Below are 22,764 nucleotides of genomic sequence, written 5' to 3' on the forward strand. Positions count from 1 at the left end.
GGTCTAGAGCCAGATATAGGCATGCATTATTGCTAGATGCCATCTGCCAGAGGGGATTTACTGAAAACATTTTCTGGAGAGAGCTTATGAATGCCGTTACCTGTATTGAGTCTAAAAAGAGGGCAGGTAATACATTGAAATAAAACAAATGGTAGAAATGATTGGCAAAAGGAAAGAATTGTCGGAATACGTTTCACGGATCCGCCATGGATTCATAATTAATTGGTTATTTTATGGGTTTTTCAAGGTCTACTTTTGGTATAATTGCGCGCAAAAGTGAAAGTGAAAGCATGAATGAATAGTGTGATTCACTTACAAGATTAATCCGCCTTTATTTTGTAGATCCGGTCATGTTCAAAGTTGTTAATGAGCGTTAAACTTGCTTCCCGCCCTTTTGGAGGGCAGCAACAGTGATTTTATTGGTTAAAGTACTATTGATGATGTCACGTTTGTTCCCTAATAAAAGGCAGAGGCACCCCGCTTAGGCAGGAGGAGTAGCACGAGACCGCACGTTCTTCTTATGTTCTTTTAGTTGGGTTTTAGTTGAAGTCAAGTTTAGTTTAAGGGGCTAGGAGCGGGCTGGACGGGTTGGATGGGTTTTTCTTTAGTTAGAGTTAGATCGCGGAAGATCATTCGGTTTAGCCTTAGTTAGGTTTTCTTTAGGTTTAGCCTAGGGCTAGAATTGCGGAAGATATTTCGGTTTTAGTTTATTTAGTTAGCCTCGCGGAAGATTGGGCGCGCAGGGTCTTTAAGCTTAGGAGAACTTAGCTTAGGGGACGAGCCTACGCGGGTTCTGCCGAAGCCACTAAAGATACAACCGGTGTCTGTCTTCCTTTGGGGTTAAAGGGGGGAGTAAAGTAAAAAAAATTTTATTTCTTCAAACTGGTCCGTCTATTCAGAGTCAGGGTATATATTTTATTTCACGAGGCAACTGTTCATTAAAGAAGGCAATTAGGAACTCACACTTCATCGGAGTCGTCAATTGGCTTACTCATCATCCTTCAGACTGTGAGGCTTGGCCGGCGACCGTGCTCAAAAGCACGCGGAACGCTGGCCACTTTCCCCGCAACTGGTACCTCGTGCATAACCAATCCAAGGCCGTGCACGAGGAGCTCCAGCACCCAAACCCCGACAAGTGGTGCCCTCTCTGAGGCAAAGCGTAGTCAAAAATCGCTTCCACGAAGACTCCGGTTAAAGGCAACATATCGGAAGTGGCTCGGAAACAGACATTGAGAGGTGAGGTATAACGGCCCGGTTTATCCAGGATTTCGCTGCAGTAGCGCGAATCCACCGCTTGCCCAAAGTAGTGTAAATAGAAGTCGCGCGCGTATATTTTGCCCCAAGGGGTCCCCGGGTAGAGCGGCAAGGAGTTTAGTGTAAGCCTACGGGCAGAGTAAGGTCTTCCCTAAAGCCTACGGGTGGGAAGGGTTCTGGCAAAAGCCTACGGGTGCCAGGGTCTGGCAAAAGCCTACGGGTGCCAGGGTTTTCGGTCAAAGCCTACGGGTAGGGCCGGTGTCTCCCGAAAAAGCCTACGGGTGGGAGGGAAAGGTTTTCTGGCTAAAGCCTACGGGTGCCAGGTTTTTCGGTCAAAGCCTACGGGTAGGGCCGGTAGCCCCTAGTAGAAGCCCACGGGTGGGGGTGGAGGTTTTCTGGCTAAAGCCTACGGGTGCCAGGTTTTTCGGTTAAAGCCTACGGGTAGAACCGGTGTCCCCTAGTAGAAGCCTACGGGTGGGGGAGGAAAAGTTTTGGAAAAGTGTTTAAAAAATGGGCTCCTCACTCTCAACTGCTCAAGTAAAATTTTGTGAAGATTTATTGTACCTTTTGAAAAGAAATGGTCACCCTGTCTCTGAATCAGAAGTAGAGCTTTTAGTTAAAACCATTGGGGAAATTTGTCCCTGGGTCCCTAAGGAGGGAACGAAAGATTTAGCCTCATGGGAAAGGATCGGGTTAGAATTTATGGCCAACCCGAAAATCGGAATTCCTGTACAATTAGTATGGAGCAAAGTAAGAAACTGCTTTCAACAAATCGCTCCAAGAAATGTTTTGCTTAATGGAACAGTGAATTTAGGAAATACTGCTTTTAATAGTGCCCCTGTGCTGCCGCTTGCGGTTGTGCCATTTTCGGCCCCCTCGCAGCAGCCAGTTCAGGCCCCGTTGTCGTACACGCACTCGCCCTTGTCCAATTTGTCATTGCCAGATTCATTGCCGCCTGTGCCGGTGCAGCAGACGCCGTCGGCCTTTCAAGCCCCGCCGCGGACTGCCCCACCGCCAGTCGCTCAGCAGTCATCGCAGGCCTTTTACCAGCCAGCGATCTCAAGTCAGCAGCAGCCGCGGACCTCGCTCCAAGCAACGGTCCCGCTTCCTCCATCGCAAGCCGCGCTTTTGCCAGCGATCCAGCAGCAGCAGCAGCAAGCAGCCTTTTTGCCAGCAAACCCTGCTGCCCTGCAGGCCGCGCTCAAGCCAGCAGCTCCAGTTTTGCAGCAAGCTGATTTCCAATCAACAGCAATCCAAGCTTCAATGCAAGCAGCACAACAGCAATTTACCAACCCTTCAGCACCTCCAATGCCAATGCAGATTCCAAGACAAGAGCAAAGCCAAACAATGATGATCCAGATGCCAGGACTTGCAGTACAGAGCCAACAACCTTATGCTCCAACTTCAAGTCAGCCATCTTGTTTTCATCCAACTTCAAGTCAGCCATCTTGTCTTCATCCAACTTCAAGTCAGCCATCTTGTCTTCATAGTCAGCCATCTTCAAGGCATCCAGATGTCAAAGACTCTTTAGCACCATCTAGTGGCTCATCATTTGGAAAGCATCAAGAAGATTTAAACTCACTGATGCCACCTACAGATCCAACAGCAATGCAGCCCATCTGCAGAACCCAAGCTTTGGAAGCAGCTTTGGGACAAATAGACTTTAGTGCTGATCCAATGCACATCTTTCCAGTGATTCGTGCTAATGGAGGACAACCTGCAAGATATCAAGCCATTCCTTTTGAAACACTACGTGAACTGCGAAAAGCCATACGCGAAAATGGACTTCAAGCTCCTTATACTAGAAGTTTACTTGAAGGACTGTCCACTAGTAGACTTCTGCCATCTGATTGGAAGTTGATTCTTCGCACCTTCCTGTCGCCTACAGATGCTCTTCTGTGCCTGCAAGAGTGGAAAGAAGTAGCAGCCAGACGTGCAACGCCACTTGCCACAGAAGATATGCTCACAGGATCAGGACATTACTCCAATCTCAATCAACAGCTAGCCATACCTGATGCTGCACTTGTCACCATAGCAGACATTGTAGTCAAAGCTTGGCGCAGACTACCCAATCGCACAGATGCTAGCTCAGTATCAGGATTCGCTGCAGTTAGGCAAGGTCCAAAAGAACCTTATGGGGACTTCGTGGATCGCCTGATTGTTGCAGTGGAACGCCAGATAGAAGATCGTCATGCCAGAAACATGCTGACAAAACAACTTGCCTTTGAAAATGCCAATGATGACTGCAAGAATGCCCTAACAGCAGTTGCAGCTCGTCCAGATGCCACATTGACCGAGATGCTACGCGTCTGCCAGAATGTCGGTACCCACTCCTACAAAGCACAGCTCTTGGCAGCTGCGGTACAGATGCCACGTCAAGACAGCTCTACGCCAGTCAAGAAGTGCTATGGGTGTGGAGGCGATGGGCATTTCCGGTCGCAGTGCACAACAACGCCAAGGCCTTCTGCCAAGCCGCCAGAGAGATGTCCCATCTGTCAGAAAGGATTTCATTGGGCGAATGATTGTCGCTTGAATCCACAAAACACATCACCTACCTCATCTCCAGTTCAGGGAAACGGTTCTGCGGGCCGCGCCCCGGCCCCGGTAAAACAATAGGGTGCAAGTTCAAGAACATCATGAAGGTCAACCATCCCAGAAAGGTGAACAACGCTACTCCTTATCCAGGTCATCAGGAAAAAAGAGTGATCCAGAGAGATATCTACTCTTCAGATGTCCAGAGAAAAGATGTGACCTCATCAAGCATTCAGGTTCCAGAGGTTTCATCATCTGCCTTACCTATTCAAAGGATTCCAGTAGAGAACACAGCATTCAGTTCACCTTCTGCTGACCGCCCTTCAGTTCCTGCTGATGTTGATCCTGCTTCACAGCAAGCAATCACAGTCAAGCCTCTGATCGCAGAATTGCCTTCAACGTTGAGAAGACATCCTACTGAGATCAATCTCGCAACTCCTGAGCTTTATTCATCTTCAAATCAAGGTCAATCTGTCATTGAAGGACATTTGCCCTTGATGAAACAGCAGTGTTCAAGTTGCAACCCAGCTGATGATCACTTTCCATGTGGCCAAAGAATGCAAGTGGGTGGGCCAGCTCCCTCTTGTGGAAGCTTAAGCATCACTCCAGTTAACAATGTCCACACCTTTGTGTCACCTCCAGCTTTTAAGCTCAGCCCGCCACAACCAAACAACTATCAGGAACAACAACTTCTACTGCCTCGTGTCAAAGAAGAAGTTCCATCCTGCCAGTTTGATGCACAACTGACTGAATGCCAGCAGGTTCAACAGCATCAGCAACTTTTACCAACAGAGGAACCTCAAGTTTGCCAACTCAACGCCAAGCAGCTTCAGAGTTGCCAACTTCAGCAGTGCAAAAAACCCGAAGCCAAAAAGATATCTTCAAACACTGCCAACGAAGAACAAGAAGAATCTTCTGTCCCAGGTATACCACTCTTCTTAACAGAGGACTGTTATTTTTCAAATCCATGGTTTGCTCAGCAATTGCCAACATCCATTCGTGGTCCATTCCCAGACACCTCAATTTGCCTTATCCTGCCTAGGATGGATCGCCTCCCTGCCACAGTCACACTGACTGCAGGCCTAGTTCGAATCACAGATTCATCGCAGTTGCTGATTCCAGGATTTTCAACTGTTCCTTGTGTCCTAACAAAAGGTTTGGAAATTGCCAGACTCTATTTGCTTACTTCTACGCCTACAGCTCCTGTAGACTCTTTGCCTCCTCAGACAGCAATGGCGCTAATCAAGATTACAGAAGAACGCCCTCATCTCGTCTTAGAAATGGGTGGACGAAAGATCAAGGGTCTTCTTGATACAGGCGCAGATGTCACAGTGATCGCCAGAAAGGATTGGCCTGACCAGTGGGCAACGACTGTCACCCAGGAAGTCTTCGGAGTCGGAGGTTTCGAACCCGCCCACCAGAGTGTGCATCCGATTACCTTCCAGTCAGACTCAGGCTCCATGGTGCAGCTCCGTCCACTTGTTATGGATGTGCCTATCACCCTTTGGGGTAGAGACTTATTGTCTAAAGCAAGAACTGTTGTCCATACACATTTTTGATGTGGGCCTTTGCATCAGCGCCAGTACATGCTCTTCCACTCACATGGAAGGAAGGACCCCCTGTATGGGTCGACCAATGGGCGCTGACGTCAGAAAAGCTCGCTGCAGCAGAGGCCCTAATCAAAGAGCTGCTACACCAGGATCGTGTGCCAACAGCCAACTGCGCTCTTTCATGTGCTATCTTCACTACACCAAGATTGCCGACAGCAGCCTTATACGTTCCGGATACTTCCTCAAAGGTGGCGATCGTGGAGTGGATTCATCTTTCGCACACGCCTCAAAGGAATGTGTACCCCAGTATGGACGCTGTTGCTGATCTCCTTGTTAAGTGCAGAGGCCGTGCAATTCGCCTGAGTGGAAATGATCTGCTTTCCATCTACCTTCCTTTCTCTCAAGAACAAGTACTAACTTTGATTCAGTTTTCAGATAGTTTCCAAATTGCTATTGCAGATTTTGTCGGTTCATTCTTGTATAATCCTCCTAAGGACAAAAGATTCACTTTGTTGCAACAAGTAAACTATCACCTTTCATCCATGTTGGTGCTTCAGCCTATTCCCACTGCAAAAACTCTGTTCACAGATGGCTCCTCTTCCTATGGTGTCCTTGCATGGAAGGAGGATGGACAATGGAAAACTGTGTTTACAGAGAAACAACTTTCAGCACAAAGATCGGAACTGGCAGCAGTGATTCTCGCTTTTAAAACTTTCACTACAGAAGCATTCAACCTCGTTGTAGATTCTCAGTATGTATATAGACTGTTATCATCGCTTCCAGTTGCTTATCTGTCTCCGTCCATGGACGAAAATCTCTTTAATCTGTTCGCGCAGCTTCAAGAACTACTACAGAGACGTTCATTTCCCTTTTTTGCTGCACACTTGCGCTCTCATTCTAACCTTCCAGGATTCCTGGTGGAAGGAAATGCAGTAGCAGACGCTGCCCTCAGGACTCTAGCTTTCTCCTTGTTCGACAATCCTGTGACAAGCCATGAAACTTTCCACCAATCAGCAAAGGTTCTACACAAGACCTTCAACATTCCAATGTCACAAGCAAGGGACATTATTTCATGCTGCCCTTCGTGCTCCAAGTCTCCTATCTGCTTGCCATTTGACGCTGTAAATCCTCGAGGCACGGAGGCGAATCAGCTGTGGCAGATGGATGTGACACATGTCCCAGCCCTTGCTCCAATGTCTAAATTGCATGTCACAGTGGACACCTTTTCAGGTTTCATTTGGGCTACAGCACTGAAGGGAGAAACTACGAGGCACGTCATACAGCACTGCATAAGAACCTTTTCAGTTATGGGAAAACCTCAAGCCATTAAAACAGATAATGGCCCGGCCTATGCTTCTCAGGCCTTTAATGACTTTTGTGTGCAATGGAATATTTCCCTATCCCACGGGATTCCGTTTAATTCGACAGGCCAAGCTCTCATTGAAAGGACACACCTCACTTTCAAAACTCTGCTCCACAAACAGACCGCAGGACGTCACCTTCCGGCCTCGGAGATCCCTTTGGCAGTTGCAAAGGTGCTGTTCACCTTAAATTTTCTTCTCTTTCCACATAACAAGCCTCATTCCCCAGTGGATCTCCACTTCAAGAAAGAAGAACAGCTTCCTCGACCTTTGGTCTCTTATCGCCTCTTGCCTGACATTGAATGGCGAGGACCAGTTCCACTCATCACTTGGGGTCGTGGGTATGCTGCCGTTGCCCTTGAAGAAAAGGCTGTTTGGGTGCCTGCCAGATGTGTGCGCCCTTGGAGAGCTAAGGAACCAAGTTGAGAATATCCACCTCGTTGTTTGACTGCACTAGTTTCCAGTGTCAAATGCAGCAACTCTTCAACTATCCTCAACCTATGCCTTTTGTTTGCCTCTGGGCAGCCCCTTGGTTCCTGGCTGCCTAGATTTGTTCCAGTTATTCCCATACCTGCACTCACTAGCAGATCACCTTGATTTGCTTGCTTAACCTCCTTTCTTCTACAGGTATCATTGTTTCTTCAGAACTCGATGTTTCAGTACTTTCCTGAGCTCCATGAACTTTTCCTGAGTTCCAGGACTATTTCTTCTACATGGTCATGTGTAGTCGGAGAAGAAGACGACCGGCAACTCATTCATCGTCTTCATCCTCCTCTCCAACACCATTTTGCAGTTCTAAACCTGTCTTGTACTTGTAAAAATTGCATATTTACCTTTGTATGCTTCTTGAAATATCCGCCTCGCATATTACATGTGTTTTCCATATAGCTTGGTAATTAATGATATGGATGTTTATTTACATGCAAAGCTTTTCTGAAATGGTTTCCATTTAGAGCGTCACAATTTTGATGATATGGAAATGTTTATGTAAGGTCAAAGCATCGTCTTTGTGCAGTTCTAGTCATAGACATATTTATACATATATGTTTTATTTCAATAATCCTAAATCTCCACGTTGTGCTTGCAAAAGTTGTAGTTCAAAATGTGGTAACACTTATATGCCTTATTTGAAATATTTCCTTTGGTCAAAGAATTGGTCATTCTCGGATTTGTTCAAGATATATGTGTCAAGTCTGGTGGCGTCCTACCCTTTTGGTACCCCTATTTTCTTTGAAGAATACCCCTCTATATGCTACCTTTGGCAGTAAACCAGGTTCCCAGCTTTTCCCTTCACCTTGTTTCCTGCTGTTCATGGGAGACCCTTATGTAGTTGGTTTAAATCCCATCTCGTTTCGCTGGAAACCCTTGCGTAGATGGTTTAAATCCTCATCCTGGCTGGGACACCTTTATGTAGGTAGCTTAAATCCCCTCTTGTGGCGAAAACCACTTGTACATAGGTGGCTTAAATCCCCTCTCTGGAATCGGACCCTAGTTCCCCGTTACCTGTGGTCGCTGTGGTAAGTCCAGAATCTAAAGTTCCCTCGATTCTGTAGCCTCAGAGCCACAACCCTTTTATGTTTCCTTATCCATTTTCCTTAGTTTCCAAATAAAAAATTAAAAAAAATGGGGGAGGGGTCTGGGTAGGCCATGTAGCCCCAGCTCTAGTTATACTTTAATTTTGGGTCCCCGATCGGGACCTCTCTTATGTTTGGGCAGTCGTTATCCGTTATTTTTAATTTTGGACCTGTATCAGGTCCTCTCTTGTGTTTGGGGAGTAATTTGTTGTTTTACGCTGCACGCGAAAGTATACATGCTTATGAGGTGATTTGTTGTGTTATACTACATATTGAAGTATTTATATATGCCTAGAAGGTTTACAGTGTATCGGATCGATCATTTTTTATGTTCGGCTAGTGGTTTGTTATTTTCATGACTTTATTGCTACATTATTGTACAAGTATTTCCTCCTATGAAAGGGGTGGATGTTGATGGTTTTGCTGGTGTTTATATCACAGTCTTGATGTGGACACTGTCAGCACTGTTGACGCTTTGCCTTTTCATGTCGAGGTTTATATCGAAGCAAATGGTAATGTTTGTGTCAAGATAAATGCTTATGATATCTCTAATTTTTTTTTATATAACTAAATCAAAATTAATTTAATTTAAAACAAAAAAAGAAAGATGATATGTCGGAATACGTTTCACGGATCCGCCATGGATTCATAATTAATTGGTTATTTTATGGGTTTTTCAAGGTCTACTTTTGGTATAATTGCGCGCAAAAGTGAAAGTGAAAGCATGAATGAATAGTGTGATTCACTTACAAGATTAATCCGCCTTTATTTTGTAGATCCGGTCATGTTCAAAGTTGTTAATGAGCGTTAAACTTGCTTCCCGCCCTTTTGGAGGGCAGCAACAGTGATTTTATTGGTTAAAGTACTATTGATGATGTCACGTTTGTTCCCTAATAAAAGGCAGAGGCACCCCGCTTAGGCAGGAGGAGTAGCACGAGACCGCACGTTCTTCTTATGTTCTTTTAGTTGGGTTTTAGTTGAAGTCAAGTTTAGTTTAAGGGGCTAGGAGCGGGCTGGACGGGTTGGATGGGTTTTTCTTTAGTTAGAGTTAGATCGCGGAAGATCATTCGGTTTAGCCTTAGTTAGGTTTTCTTTAGGTTTAGCCTAGGGCTAGAATTGCGGAAGATATTTCGGTTTTAGTTTATTTAGTTAGCCTCGCGGAAGATTGGGCGCGCAGGGTCTTTAAGCTTAGGAGAACTTAGCTTAGGGGACGAGCCTACGCGGGTTCTGCCGAAGCCACTAAAGATACAACCGGTGTCTGTCTTCCTTTGGGGTTAAAGGGGGGAGTAAAGTAAAAAATTTTTTATTTCTTCAAACTGGTCCGTCTATTCAGAGTCAGGGTATATATTTTATTTCACGAGGCAACTGTTCATTAAAGAAGGCAATTAGGAACTCACACTTCATCGGAGTCGTCAATTGGCTTACTCATCATCCTTCAGACTGTGAGGCTTGGCCGGCGACCGTGCTCAAAAGCACGCGGAACGCTGGCCACTTTCCCCGCAACTGGTACCTCGTGCATAACCAATCCAAGGCCGTGCACGAGGAGCTCCAGCACCCAAACCCCGACAAAGAATTGGCTGTGCCAAGCAATGCTTTTGTGTTTTCTCCTCTCCCTCTCCCTCCTCCTACACAGCACTGTATTGGCTCTCAGGCTGGACAAGAAATTGCAGAAATGCACAGGCCACCCCGGAAGCATGTTTTCTGTAGGTGAAGGACAGGTTGGTTGAATTGTATTTCCCAGTACCTGTATGGGAGGCCTCTTGGAAATCACATGTATGCCATCTTGGCCTTCATGGTGTAAATAAGGTGGAATATAAATGTAAGATGATGAATAAATACTTCAGCACAGGCAAAGAAACTCTCCACTGCAGTACCATGCTGCTGTTCCCTATCTGCACCTGCTGTCTCAATAACTGGTACCTGTGTTTGAAACCCCCATTGTTCTAGGCACATTTTGCAACAGGGAATTTCATTAGCGCAAGCAGTTTCTGTGTTGTGGGCACAGTACTGCGCCTAAGATTTCAGATTAAAACTGCAGAGTGGAAGGAAAGGAGGACTTTTTTTCTGCCACTCCACCTCTAGCTACTCTCTGAAGATTGGAGAAGAGGCCCTCTTAAGAATATTAGGGGGGTGGGCAGGGAAAGGACTAGACCCATGTGAAAAATGAACATAATATTTTAGCTACATTTCATTCATTTTCAGCTTCGTATTCTTGTTATAAAAAAGCACACCTGAACATTCTGTTGTTGCACCCATAACCTAGGTTTAAGGTGCCATTTAGCTCCTAGCTCTCATGTCCCAGTTACTAACTCTGCATCAAAGTAACATTAACAAATAAAGAAGCATGAGCTAAAACTGGTGTGACTTTGATAAGAGCAGTGTGCAAGTAATGCTAGAAACTCAAAAATATAAGCTAATTGCCAAATGGTACCTTAAACCTAGGTTACGGTTGCCACAACAGAATGTCTAGGCGCCACCCCCCCCCCCAAAATGGGGCTGGGGGTGGTTGTTCATTTCATTTCTAAACCGCTTTCTATTTTAAATTAAAAAAAAATCTCAAAGAGGTTTACAACACATTAAAACATCAAATAAAACAACCCAGAATAAAACATTCAAGTTTCAAGGAAAATATTTTAGATCCTTCTCTAAGTGACATTTCCCCTTCCCCATATTTAACCTACTTAATTTATATAGTTGGCCCATAGCAGATGTACTCCAGGAAGCCAGTGTGGTGTAGGGGTTAGCTTGTCGGACTAGGACCTGGGAGGCCAGGGTTCAAATCCCCACTGGGTGATGAAGCTCGCTGGGTGACCTTGGGCCAGTCACAGCCTCTTAACCTACCTGACAGGGTTGCTGTAGGGATTAATTGAAGAGGGGGGCAAACTATGTACTCCTTAGAGAATAAGATGGGATTTAAATGCAACAAATAAGCCCTTCTGCTTACCTGTTTAAGAAAGCTGGAGGGGCCAGCCAGGTGGAGCTGTCAGTTGCCAACCTGGCATCCAGAGATCTCCACTGAACCCGTGCCACTGGACCCGTACCTGGCTAATTTCTAACACTGTACAAGTAACTGTTAAAGCTGATGCTTCTCAGTGCTTTGAAGTGAGACCTGCCTGTAAAGTTACTCTCTCTCTCAGAACCTGCTTCTAAACCTGTCTATGTTTCATGTAATGCTCTGTCCGGTGAAAGAGAAAAAGCCCTTGGAAAGGAGGAAACCCCTTGTTGTGCAAATGGGTGTTCCCTTTTGATGGTCTTGCACCATTTTGAAGTAAGGTATACGCCAGGGGTCAGCAAACTTTTTCAGCAGGGGGCCGGTCCACTGTCCCTCAGACCTTGTGGGGGGCCGGACTATAATTTGAGGGGGGAAATGAACGAATTCCTATGACCCACAAATAACACAGAGATGCATTTTAAATAAAAGCACACATTCTACTCATTTAGAAACACGCTGATTCCTGCACTGTCCACGGGCCGGATTTAGAAGGTGGCTGGGCCAGATCTGGCCCCCAGGCCTTAGTTTGCCTACCCATGGTATATGCTGACACAAGAAAGGGCATTCTTAGTATAGATGGCCTGTCTCTGCAATGCCCTTCCCTCCAAATCTAAATGGTGCTATTTCTTATCAATTTTGGCACCAACTTAAAGACTTCCTTATTTACCTCCTAGGCCTTTGGGTGATTCATTGGTCTCTGCTGTGGTGAAGCTTATTTTATTGTGCTGTTATTTTATATTTTCAGCCTGTTAATGTGTTAATTGGTGTTTTATTGTTGGCAGTTATATTGTTGGCAATTATTTTGTTACCAATCAGTTATAATGCACTCTGGGATATTAAAGAGTAGAATAAAAATATGTTAAATATTGTCTTGGAAGATGTTTAGTAAGGCCAATTCTGGGATGATTTCTAATACTTGCTTGGTTAACAAAGAACTCATAACCCACATACTTTGAGCAGCCAGAAACATCATAACGAGACACTGGAGAGACCTGTCAGGAGTAAGCATGGATCAATGGTACCAAATAGTATGGGAAACAGCCTTACTAGAAAAATTAACCAATAAGCTGAAACTGACATGGGGACAAATAGAAGAAGACGCCTTCACCCCGGTATGGCTCCCCTTTATCACACACACAGCCCAACAAGACAATGACAAAAATCCACCAACAGCATACAAATCAATATGGCTAACCTGATCAAACACACACACCCCACTCACACATGAAAACAAAGACCACCACAGCCAACCACAAATGAACAATCACACCCTAGGTCAAGCAACGCTGACATCAAACCCTACATATATTAAGTAAAATAGAAACATCATCACTCGACCCCCCCTCCACCTATTTCCCCATTTTCTTCCTAATGTCTCAACAAATGAAACTGATTTGTAAAAACGTTGCATGGGAAAAAAATACAAGAGAGAGACATTGCACATACTTTTGTAAATCAAGAAAATCTTTAATAAAAACACATTTAAAATATGTGAAATAAACAAACAAATAAACTTACCCAGGAACATGTAAGGATGCAAAGTTTTAGAAGCATGCAGTTTGAGAAGCTGTATAACAGACCTCTCTACTTAATGATGAAAACTAAATTTATAACAATCTTCTTTACCATAAAGCCTATGGTTTATTTTATTTTTAAAATAATCCCTGAGGTGAATGAGGGCAAAAGAGCGAAAAACTAAATTTGGGGGTGAAGATGAGTTAGTCACAAATATGTATCAAGGATATTTGGATACTTTTAATAAAATATTGAAATGCATTCATTTAAACAAGATGCTAAAAATGCTTTTATTGTATCCAAAGATGTAAAATGGGAACAGAGGAGTACAAAGCAATGCTGGAAAAACACCCTTGGTTTGTGTTGCTTAATTTAGCCATTCTTCTGCCTAGTGACTAAAGTGAATCATGCAAGGTTTAGCTGTATAATTTGTGAAGCAGTTTTGAATTCAAGAAATATGAACATTTGGTGTGTTTCTACTACTTATAAAATTATAGTCATATTCTTAAAAACAATTGTGATTCTGTGATCCTTAAATAGTTTGTAAACCTAACTCTTGGCTATAATGTCAATTAGCAGCAAACTGCTAGCTTGAACTGCAAGGGACCAAATACCAAAAATAATTAGAAATAGATTTAAAAGCAAATGTGAGGAAAATAACCCAGTGCAAACTGGAAACTTCTTTTCCTTTCTTTGATGCATTTTCTAATTCAAACTAGTAGTTTATATGTTAAAAATATTTGTAAGATTGTTTGCATTTCTAATTAAAAGTTAAAGGTTGTATTTCAGCCAGCAGAAAAAGAGCCTTTGAAGTTGGTAGTTAGGCAGTATTTTTAATTAATGCAGCAGATTTCTGCCATCCCACTCCCTCTTTTAAACAGATACCTCCCTCAGTTTATTTTTAAAATAAAACTTATTTGGCTAATAGAAGTGTTTAGCTCTGAGTTATATATCTTGCCATATTTTGGCTTTTCTCACTAGGAATTAAGAGCAACGTGGCATCTGCTTGTGATAGATTCCAAGACTGGAGCAGATCATTCCATAGGCAGTTGAAAAAGGAAATAAATCACCCATTCTGACGACCTTTAGTGAAGGAACATACATACCAACATGTGATTTAATCATGAATTTTGATTTAAAGTAATGAAACCCTAGTGTAGCATTTCCAAAACCTATAGGCAGTGCGTTTCAGTGATCCAACTTGGGGGGGGGGGGGGCGGACCTGAATCTGCGAGGTACAGTAGACTCTTAGCCTATGTAGAATTGTGCTACAAAAGCATAAATTGATCAAGACAATATATGTGCTTATAGAGTAAAATAATATTGCTGTGCTATCAAGGTGGGACTGGACATCATAGCTAGCTAGTAGAAACTAATGCTTGCCTACCAAGGCCAGCCATGATTTATACACCCCTGTCTTTTATACATAAGCCTACTGAGCTCTGTAAGTGAAGAAATTGCCCCAGGAGTTTGGATCTTAATCAGGAGAGTAGGTCTGGGATAAAATTTGAATCTCATGTCCTTAATTTTATTTGTCTCTTGATATTAGAGAATTAGCATTTCATGTTTTCTTTAGATGGCATTCTGCACCATTACATATAGGTCACATTATTGTAGATTTTTCTTCTTTAAATTAGAGCCCCCACCCCCACCCGCAGATTTATTCCCCTGGAACATTGTTCTGTTGCTGAGAGAACTATCCAAAGATCTGTTCTTTTCTGGTTTCAGGTTGTTCAGTATATCATGAACATTACAGATTTTGGAGTGCTCTTTGAATCTATAGGCATTATATTAGGAGGCTTGATTAACTTACTCCTTGTTGCAGTCAAATATCACAAATCAAGGGATCCCTTAATTGGATACCTGCAGATTATTTCCTGGAATGGTGATTATCTTTTCTGAGTTATATAGATTCTACCACTTGTCATACGCAAGACCTTAAAACTGTTTTTGTTTTGTATGCCCTTATACGATGGATTGTGATGCTGCTACGTTTTCCTTGTTAATATTGTTCCTTATTGATGTTCATTAGTCCTTTATATTCTGACTTCCTGGTGCCTCTGTTGCTTACCTGTTATGCTCAGTTTGATTTAGCTTTTTAAAATAAGTGGAGGCACTTCCAATATGTGGCAGAATAAGGATCTTCTAGTTTTTTGTTTCGTGTAATTATTGTATGACTTACCGAAATAATGTAAAATTAACAAGTTTTTTTTTTTTTTTTTAAGGAATGTACTTTTAGCCTCACAATAACCCCAGAGTTAGGTTATGCCACAAGAGGATGTCTTTTCCAAAAACCACAGGGAGATGTGCATGGCTGAGCAAGTCCAGCACTCTGTTCTTTACACCATTCTGACTCACATTGTTTAACGTCTGTAATTGGATCTTACAAGTTGATGATGTGTAACTAGCAATTAATATGCTGCTTCTCCGCAGTGGATACTAGAGTTCCTTTAAAGCTTTGCTGGGGTCAATCAAGGACTTGTTCTTGATGTTAAGATATGCCCTCTCTACACATCTTTGGCAGGGGGTTGGACTGGATGGCCCTTGTGGTCTCTAGAAGAAGAGTTTGGATTTGATATCCCGCTTTATCACTACCCAAAGGAGTCTCAAAGCGGGTAACATTCTCCTTTCCCTTCCTCCCCCACAACAAACACTCTGTGTGGGGCTGAGAGACTTCAGAGAAGTGTGACTAGCCCAAGGTCACCCAGCAGCTGCATGTGGAGGAGCGGAGACGCGAACCCGGTTCTCCAGATTACGAGTCTACCGCTCTTAACCACTACACCACACTGGCTCTCATAGGTTTCAGTATTGCTTATATGCTGATGACACCCATCTCAGCTGCTCTAACATAGAACTCTCCACCACCATATCTGTTGCTGGCTCTCTTTATATTTTATGTAAACTTTATATTTGGGTGTTTGATTGCTTTCCCCAACTCTTCTGTTTTGCCTGATGCTCATGCTGCAATTGTGAACACACTTAGTTGGGCATAGGTTTGGAACATAAGTCCCACTAAGGGTAAATAAATATGCTTAGCTGGGTGTTGTTATATGTTTGGTTCCTGCAAGTTTTGTCTACGGAGCTGCTCACATATTTTCAGTTATATGTGTGCTGTTTTTTTTTGTTGGTAATAAGTTCCATGCCTGCCCTTTTCATATTCTGTATGCTTTGTCGCCTTTCTGTGTGTTCTTAGGTCCAGAAAACATTCCTTGGGGTAACAAGCTTATCCACTGGGACACATGGGTCGAGTCATCTTGACCAACATTGTTGTAGTTCCAACAGTTATAATAATTGCTCAGAAGATTTTCACTGATTTACAGTCTGGGGTACTGAAATGCCACACTTCTAATAATAAGGAAGAGGCCAGGACAGGAAACATGAATGTGATGAGTGCCACTCGTGTGCTTAAAAATCTCCACTAGCTTCAAATTTGCTTATAAGCACAAATCAGAGTGTTTGCTTTGACCTGTAAAGGCCTAAACAGCATAGAATCTGGGTATCTGAAGGAATGCATGCTCCTGTTTCCTTGTTTTTGTTTTTGTTTGTTACTATAAAGAAACATACAGGAATATACATCAGTGTTGAACACACTAATGTGAACATGTTAGCAAAACACCTCTAGAATTTCTTCAGAATAAAGCAAAAACAATATCTATTGCCTTAATCATGCAATATTTGATGAAGCATGGCTACTTTTCTCTGAATTTTATCCTTCTTTCTCTTTGTTCTTTTAGTCCAAGGTAATATGGTAATTCTGTCATCATTGCATATTCTGACATTTTGTTTAACCAGTCTTTCACCAAAGGTGTTTATGTTATTTCACATACAAAACCATTGTTGTCATATAAATTTCTTCATGTCATTGATGGACATACCCATCTATAGAAATTAAAACACTATTTTTGATATCAGTATTCTAATTGGTGTAATTATTTTTGTAAACGTATAGTTTTTCTCATTGCTTGATCAGATGTCAATTTATTAAAATGAACTCCTCCAATTGTTGAGGACTCTATTAAAGGTCCCACCTGCAGAGTTGAAGTACTTTGCTAACATGGGCATAGCCTTCTCAGTTGGCACCCTGTTTATGGAATTTCCCCAAAAAACTGTCCACCAGGCTCATATTTGACCACCACTTTGGTGTCAAACAGTTCTATTTACCTAAGCATTTACGGTAGTAGCACTTGATTGAACTCTTGTTTTAATCTGGTTCCTTCCCTACTGTCTTCTGCTTTATCATTTGTTTAAATGTCTTGACTTTTGAGATTTGTCAAGTGGGTTCAAATTATTGTTTGTAAGCTGTCATAGGGACTGCATGGTCAAAAGGTGGCATAGAAATGATGAGCAATGTTTATCACTTCATCCCAAAGTCTCTTAATTAAGTGCTTTAAAGCAGTCACATGATTGCTTTGTCACAAGCTCAACTCAGCCTACATATTTGTCACACCAACTTTTGTCCTGTGACTTGCAGGGCGAATAAGCAGAAGGCATGCTTTTCTTAAATTTCAGTCCTAGTGCTCTTTAGGTCACTCAGAGGAGCATTTTAGGCTATCACAAACGGAGGTGGGTTAAGATGAGATTGCAAACTTCCCCAAGATCTGCCATTGGGACTCATGGTGGAAGAGGGATCACATCCTGAGTTAAACCTAGTACTCTGGCTTCTCTACCGTGCTAGTTTTTCAGGTCTAACAGATGCTTGCTTTATGAAATAATTTGTGTATTATAAAACAATGGAGTAATTTAGTTATGATTTTATGTACTATCAACATAGTAACTTAGTTATAAATATCTTCAATCTGAATTCAGCAATCAGCACCATTTCTTTCATGGTTGATATGTTTTAAACAGTAATTATGAAGCTCTAAAAAATTGTTCTAGAAATCTGTTCACTACCCACACAAATGTGTAAGTCAGCCTTTGGGAGGCTTGCGTCTTCAACCTGTGATGAAGTGGAATCTGCTTAAATACTTGAGCTACCTTCTTTGGCATGCAAGTTCACATGATAGGCTGCCTCCCACATTGCTTCCTTGCTTTAATTCAAAGAGGTGAATGATTTAATTCTTCTTCTTTTTTTAGGAAACAGATTTTCCCATAATTTAATCATAGCAAATTAGTCTTCACTAAATGTGAAGATTGTTTATTCTTCCTAAATTGAAATTTGCACATGCTGTATTCCTTTGTATAAACTTTCTCCTGGGAAGATAGTGTCAGGCTAGGTAGCTAGGTATCATAAAGATGGTAACTTTTCGGATGCTTGAAAGCTCTTCAACGTTGGTTTTAGAACATTTGTTCAGATACTTTTTAAAAAAATCCTTCTAGGGTCTTTGGCTAAATAGGTTATGTGGGTTTTTGCATGTCCTACAGGAAGAGATTGCTTTCATTTCACACATTAATGTGGCTCAGTTATACTGTCTTCTGTTATCTGAAAAAGCTAAAGTCTGTCTAGAACACCAGAGTACAGTCTCATAAGGCCTCCATTCAGTAAGCAGAAATTGATGGCATTATTTGCACAGTTACATATTTGTGTGCCCTTAGGATTGTGCGGAAGCTGTAACTGGAAGGAGTCTGATGCATGGTTCTTTTGTTCAAAGTGGCTTATAGAATGGACAGTGAAATATGGTTCCTTTAGATTACAGTGGAGGGTGAATCATTCCCATCACTTGTGCATGTGCATAATCTGTCCAGGAGACATAACCTTTAGTATGCAATTCTAACCATACTTATATTGGCGTAAACCCCATGGGACAGAGTGGAATTTGCTCCTGAGTAAATATGTATAGGGTTGTGCCATTAACTGTTTTTATTTCACCTGGAGGTGGTTTCTTCACATAAGTTTTCTCAAAAGACAGTGTGGAAATTTGCATTTTTAATATGATCCACCTCTTTTCTGAGAAATGTAGAGCTTTTGGTTTTACAAAAGGGAACATGAACTGGGCCTGACATAGTTTGTTTAGCTAAATGCTTCCATGTGTTATTTACTGTTCACTTGCTCATGACCTTCCTTTGTGTTTCCCTTCTTCTTAAGCTCCTCTAAGGAAGGCAAAATTTGTTGAGAGCCCTCGAATTCCAGAATCTGAGCTTGGCTCACCAACTCTCACTTCTGCACCAAAACTGGACCTTGATGCCTACTGCCCTGGTAAGCATGCATGCAAAGCCCTCACTGCGTTCAAAGAGAGACACCATTTAGACCTTGATAAATAGCTTACAGGTTTTGTATGCTTATCAAATCTGGCTGTTTTAAATTTTGGCAGCAGTTGCTTACAGTACTTTATGCTTGAGTTCTTAGGTGTTAAATTAAGGCTTTCCAGAACTGAAATTACTTTACAGCCAGCATTATATCTCTGCTGGCTCATGTCATTGAGAATGTTTGGAAAAGTTACGGCATTCAGTTTTTAAATTGTTTTTTTAAGATACATTGTGTTGCTCATTCCCTGTGTGGCCTTGGGTGTTGGAGGTTGCAACAGGGGCTGCTTGGGTGCTTCTGGGTCAGGCTGCTACAGATGTGAAACACTGGTACTGAAAGCAAAGACAAAGCAGTTTTATTTGCCTATTTCCCAGCCAGAGGTGGGGGACATGTTATGTTCCTTCTGAGGTAGCTTGTCCACCTTTGGTCTCCACTCTGCACTTTGTTCTTACCTGTGGCTCCTAGAAGCTGTCAGCATCCAACAGCAGCCACACCGCAGGAAACGGCTTCAACTGGCCGGCTAAACCAGGTGAGGGTAGTCAATGGATCTCAACCCCTTGGTGAGTTAGGGATTTCTCCTGCATGTGAAGACAGGCTCTGGTGGATTGAGCAGACAAGACCAATAGTGGGCCCAATGGACAAGAAGATAGTTTCTGCATGTTCTGTAGAGAGAAGTGAGTGGCAGATGGATTTCGTCAACCTGGGAAGATAGCCCATCTAGGAAAAGGAAAAGTCTGGTTCTAAACCTCCGCTGCCTTGTGAAATATCTTTGGGAGAACAAAAGGCTAAGGAGTAAACCCCACACACATCCAGAGTAGAGTTTCTAAGATGATTGGGTGGCACCCTGTATATCTCCTTCTGGCAATTCCTGCAGCCAAGCTGGTGCCAAATGTATTGCTCTGCTTTCCTTTGGACCACATCAGCGAGGCCAGGAGGGGGTCTTGTTGTCTGGGCAGCCCAGGACCCCCATACACACTACTCCATACATTTTTACCATCTATGTGAAAACACTGGATGAAGTCATATGATTAACAAGCCGAAACAGAATCCAAACAAGATGATTGTGCTTGTACTCAAACATACCGGTGATCTAGGTGAAATGTTCAATCTGTCTTGGATGGATTGGCATTTCTGATGAAGCAGGTTTCTGTCTTGCAGTATTCTTCACTGTGTCATTTTTCCTGGATACTTGGGTGAGGGTGGCCGTTATGGTGCCTTTTATCTACTCCAGTAGGTATACTGGCTGTGTGTGATCTTTCCTGGAGAAGTTGAATTTGGCTTCAGTCATCGGTCCTTTAGTTGCCTCAAGGATGGACTAGTGATGTTGGCCTGGAAACTTCATTAGTCCAAAGTGTGATAGCCAGAGCTTTGTCTGGCACCTACAGGCAGGAAATTATTACTGTCTATTGTATGTCAGTTTGTTAGCATCATATCCTCTTCTGGGCTCAATTCAAAATGCACATTGAAGCGTTGGCTGTAAAACGGTTTAGGACTAATTTGCCTTATGGATCAATTCCTCCTATATGGACTTGCTTGGGAATTAAACTCAACTTCAGAGGCCTTGCTCTTGGTGCTGTCTTAAGATAGCCACAAGTGCTTGTGAAAGGCTGGGCTTTTTATATGGTGGTGTAATAGTCCTACAGTGCCCCCGTCAAAATCCATTAGACTCTTTTTTCTGTGCCTTTTCTACCAGTAATTGAAGACACTTTTGTTTCAGTTGGCTTTTAAGGTATAACTGCATTGTTTTAACAATTTCATCTTTATTTTATGATACCGTACTATCTTGATACCTATACAGTAGTAAAATAGCAGCATAGGATATTACATTATGTTATAATACAAGAGTGCTACAAAAGTGCGCCCTCTCCCTCACACAGAAAATCTCCCAATGTTTATGTGAGCAGACTGAGGAGTGGATTTGGGCAATGTCCAGTTGCTAGGGCACCCTCTGCACGGGCTTTAGAAAGATACCTGCACCTGACCAATCCCCCGTCCTGCTCTCTGCCATGCTTGATGCTCATGGGGCACTGAGGCTGCCACTCGGCTAGGTCGCTGAGCTATTGCTCCTTTGTTCCAGCCTATCAGTGGGCAGTGCCGAGGAGTTCTGCCCTACGCCACTGCCCCCTTGCCAGCTGGTGCTGCTGGCAGCACTGGCGACAACATGGAATAGGAGGACAAGTGGGTTATCAGCTGCAGACCAATCAACAGAGAGTGGAGTTACAGCTCTCCAATCATCTGGACAAAATAATTGGATGTTTTTGTAAGGCTATAAAAAATAAATATTAGACATCACATTTGGTTGTGTGGGGGCCCCAATGGAGAGATAAAAGCAAAATACTTTACAGTTTGACTAAATGAATGATAAAGAAGTGAATAATTAAATGTATAGATTGAATATATAATCTCCTAGGATTTCACAATATATTTCACAATGTGGCCCAGATATGTGTGGATTTGTATTTTCCTGCATCATATTATACCAGTAAGACTCTCTCCAATTCTATAAGCATGTTGGTCAATTTGACCATATATACTATGTGCCATACTCTAATTAACCAGTCATCCAGTGTCAGAGTCCTTAAATTTGAATGAATAGTTGTTCATTCTGCTGTCAAGAAATGTTGGACCGGTTCCCTGTCATCTGCTAATTCCAAATCTTTAATGCACCCAAATAATATAACTAATGGATCTGTTGGTAAATCTGTTATTTCAGTTTCTTATTTACTATCCAAAAGATTTGCTGAATATCAGCATTATGTACTTTATACCATCAGCATGAACTACTTGCTGTTCTGTAAATACAAATAAGATGTAGTACGGTTAAACACCATTGAAATAGAAATTTATAAAAGCTTCCTTTAAAACTGATACTGACCATACATTTTGAACAAAGCAGATACTTTCTATCTCAAACATTTGTAGAACTAGATATGACAACTGGAAGCAGGGGTGACTGTAGGTAAGAGTAATCTCATTCTCCCCTCTACATCTAAGCAGGGTTTTGACTACTAGCCAATTGAATTGCAAAGCTATTTCTTTTCCAGCAACAGGTTACGCCCTTTCAGAGATTTCTGGGCTATAATCACTTTGGACAAGGGAGTGTTGCCTGGAATTTAAAAGGTTATGTTATAGAGCTTATTTGTGCTCTTTTAGACGTACCTTCTGTGGTTTCAAAAGTTCAACTTCAGTTACAGCTTCAGCAGGAAATAATGGGGTCTAGTTCAGAAAAGTGCAGTGAAGGTATTGCTACCCATTTTGTAGGGGAGGAAAAAAAGGAGAAAGAAAAACACCTATATTGGATACATGGGTTATTACAAAGGTGAAAACTACAAATCTTGGACTGCTTTCATAAAGGGAATTCCTGCTACTATTAGACAGGAATAATGTTTACAATAATCATAGAATCATAGAATCATAGAGTTGGAAGAGACCACAAGGGCCATCCAGTCCAACCCCCTGCCGAGCAGGAATAATGGATTTATAAGATGTTTGTTCTCATGTTTTTTCAATAAACAATCCAGAAGTTTCCCTTTCAAAGCATTAATTATGTCATGCAACAGCAAGCTATCACTGTGCTTTGGAACACATAAAAAAGCCTGACTAGCTTTTCAGATACCTTTTAATTGAATAACTTTCTAAAGACATGCCTGAAGTAACTGATATTATGGTTTGAAGTCTTGTTTATTCTGTCATATTTTATTCCAAGAAGACCCATTTATCCTAAATAGAACCCAATAAGGCAGACATGTACAGTCATACCTCTTCTTGCGAACGCTTCATGTTGCGTTTTTTCCCGGGTTAA

At 42.4% G+C, this 22,764-nt stretch overlaps 1 protein-coding gene across 6 annotated transcripts in view; it reads left to right on the top strand.

Moving 5' to 3' along the window:
* LOC117058047 (protein TANC2-like) overlaps nucleotides 1-22,764 on the top strand; it is a 140,523-nt gene that overhangs the window by 93,583 nt on the left and 24,176 nt on the right. For all 6 annotated transcript variants that reach the window (XM_033168934.1, XM_033168933.1, XM_033168931.1 and 3 more), the window contains exon 5: nucleotides 18,804-18,914. In XM_033168934.1, coding sequence (XP_033024825.1) covers nucleotides 18,804-18,914 — 111 coding nt within the window. The remainder of the gene's footprint in view (nucleotides 1-18,803; nucleotides 18,915-22,764) is intronic.

Source organism: Lacerta agilis, chromosome 14 (assembly GCF_009819535.1).
Source record: "Lacerta agilis isolate rLacAgi1 chromosome 14, rLacAgi1.pri, whole genome shotgun sequence".
NCBI lineage: Eukaryota > Metazoa > Chordata > Lepidosauria > Squamata > Lacertidae > Lacerta > Lacerta agilis.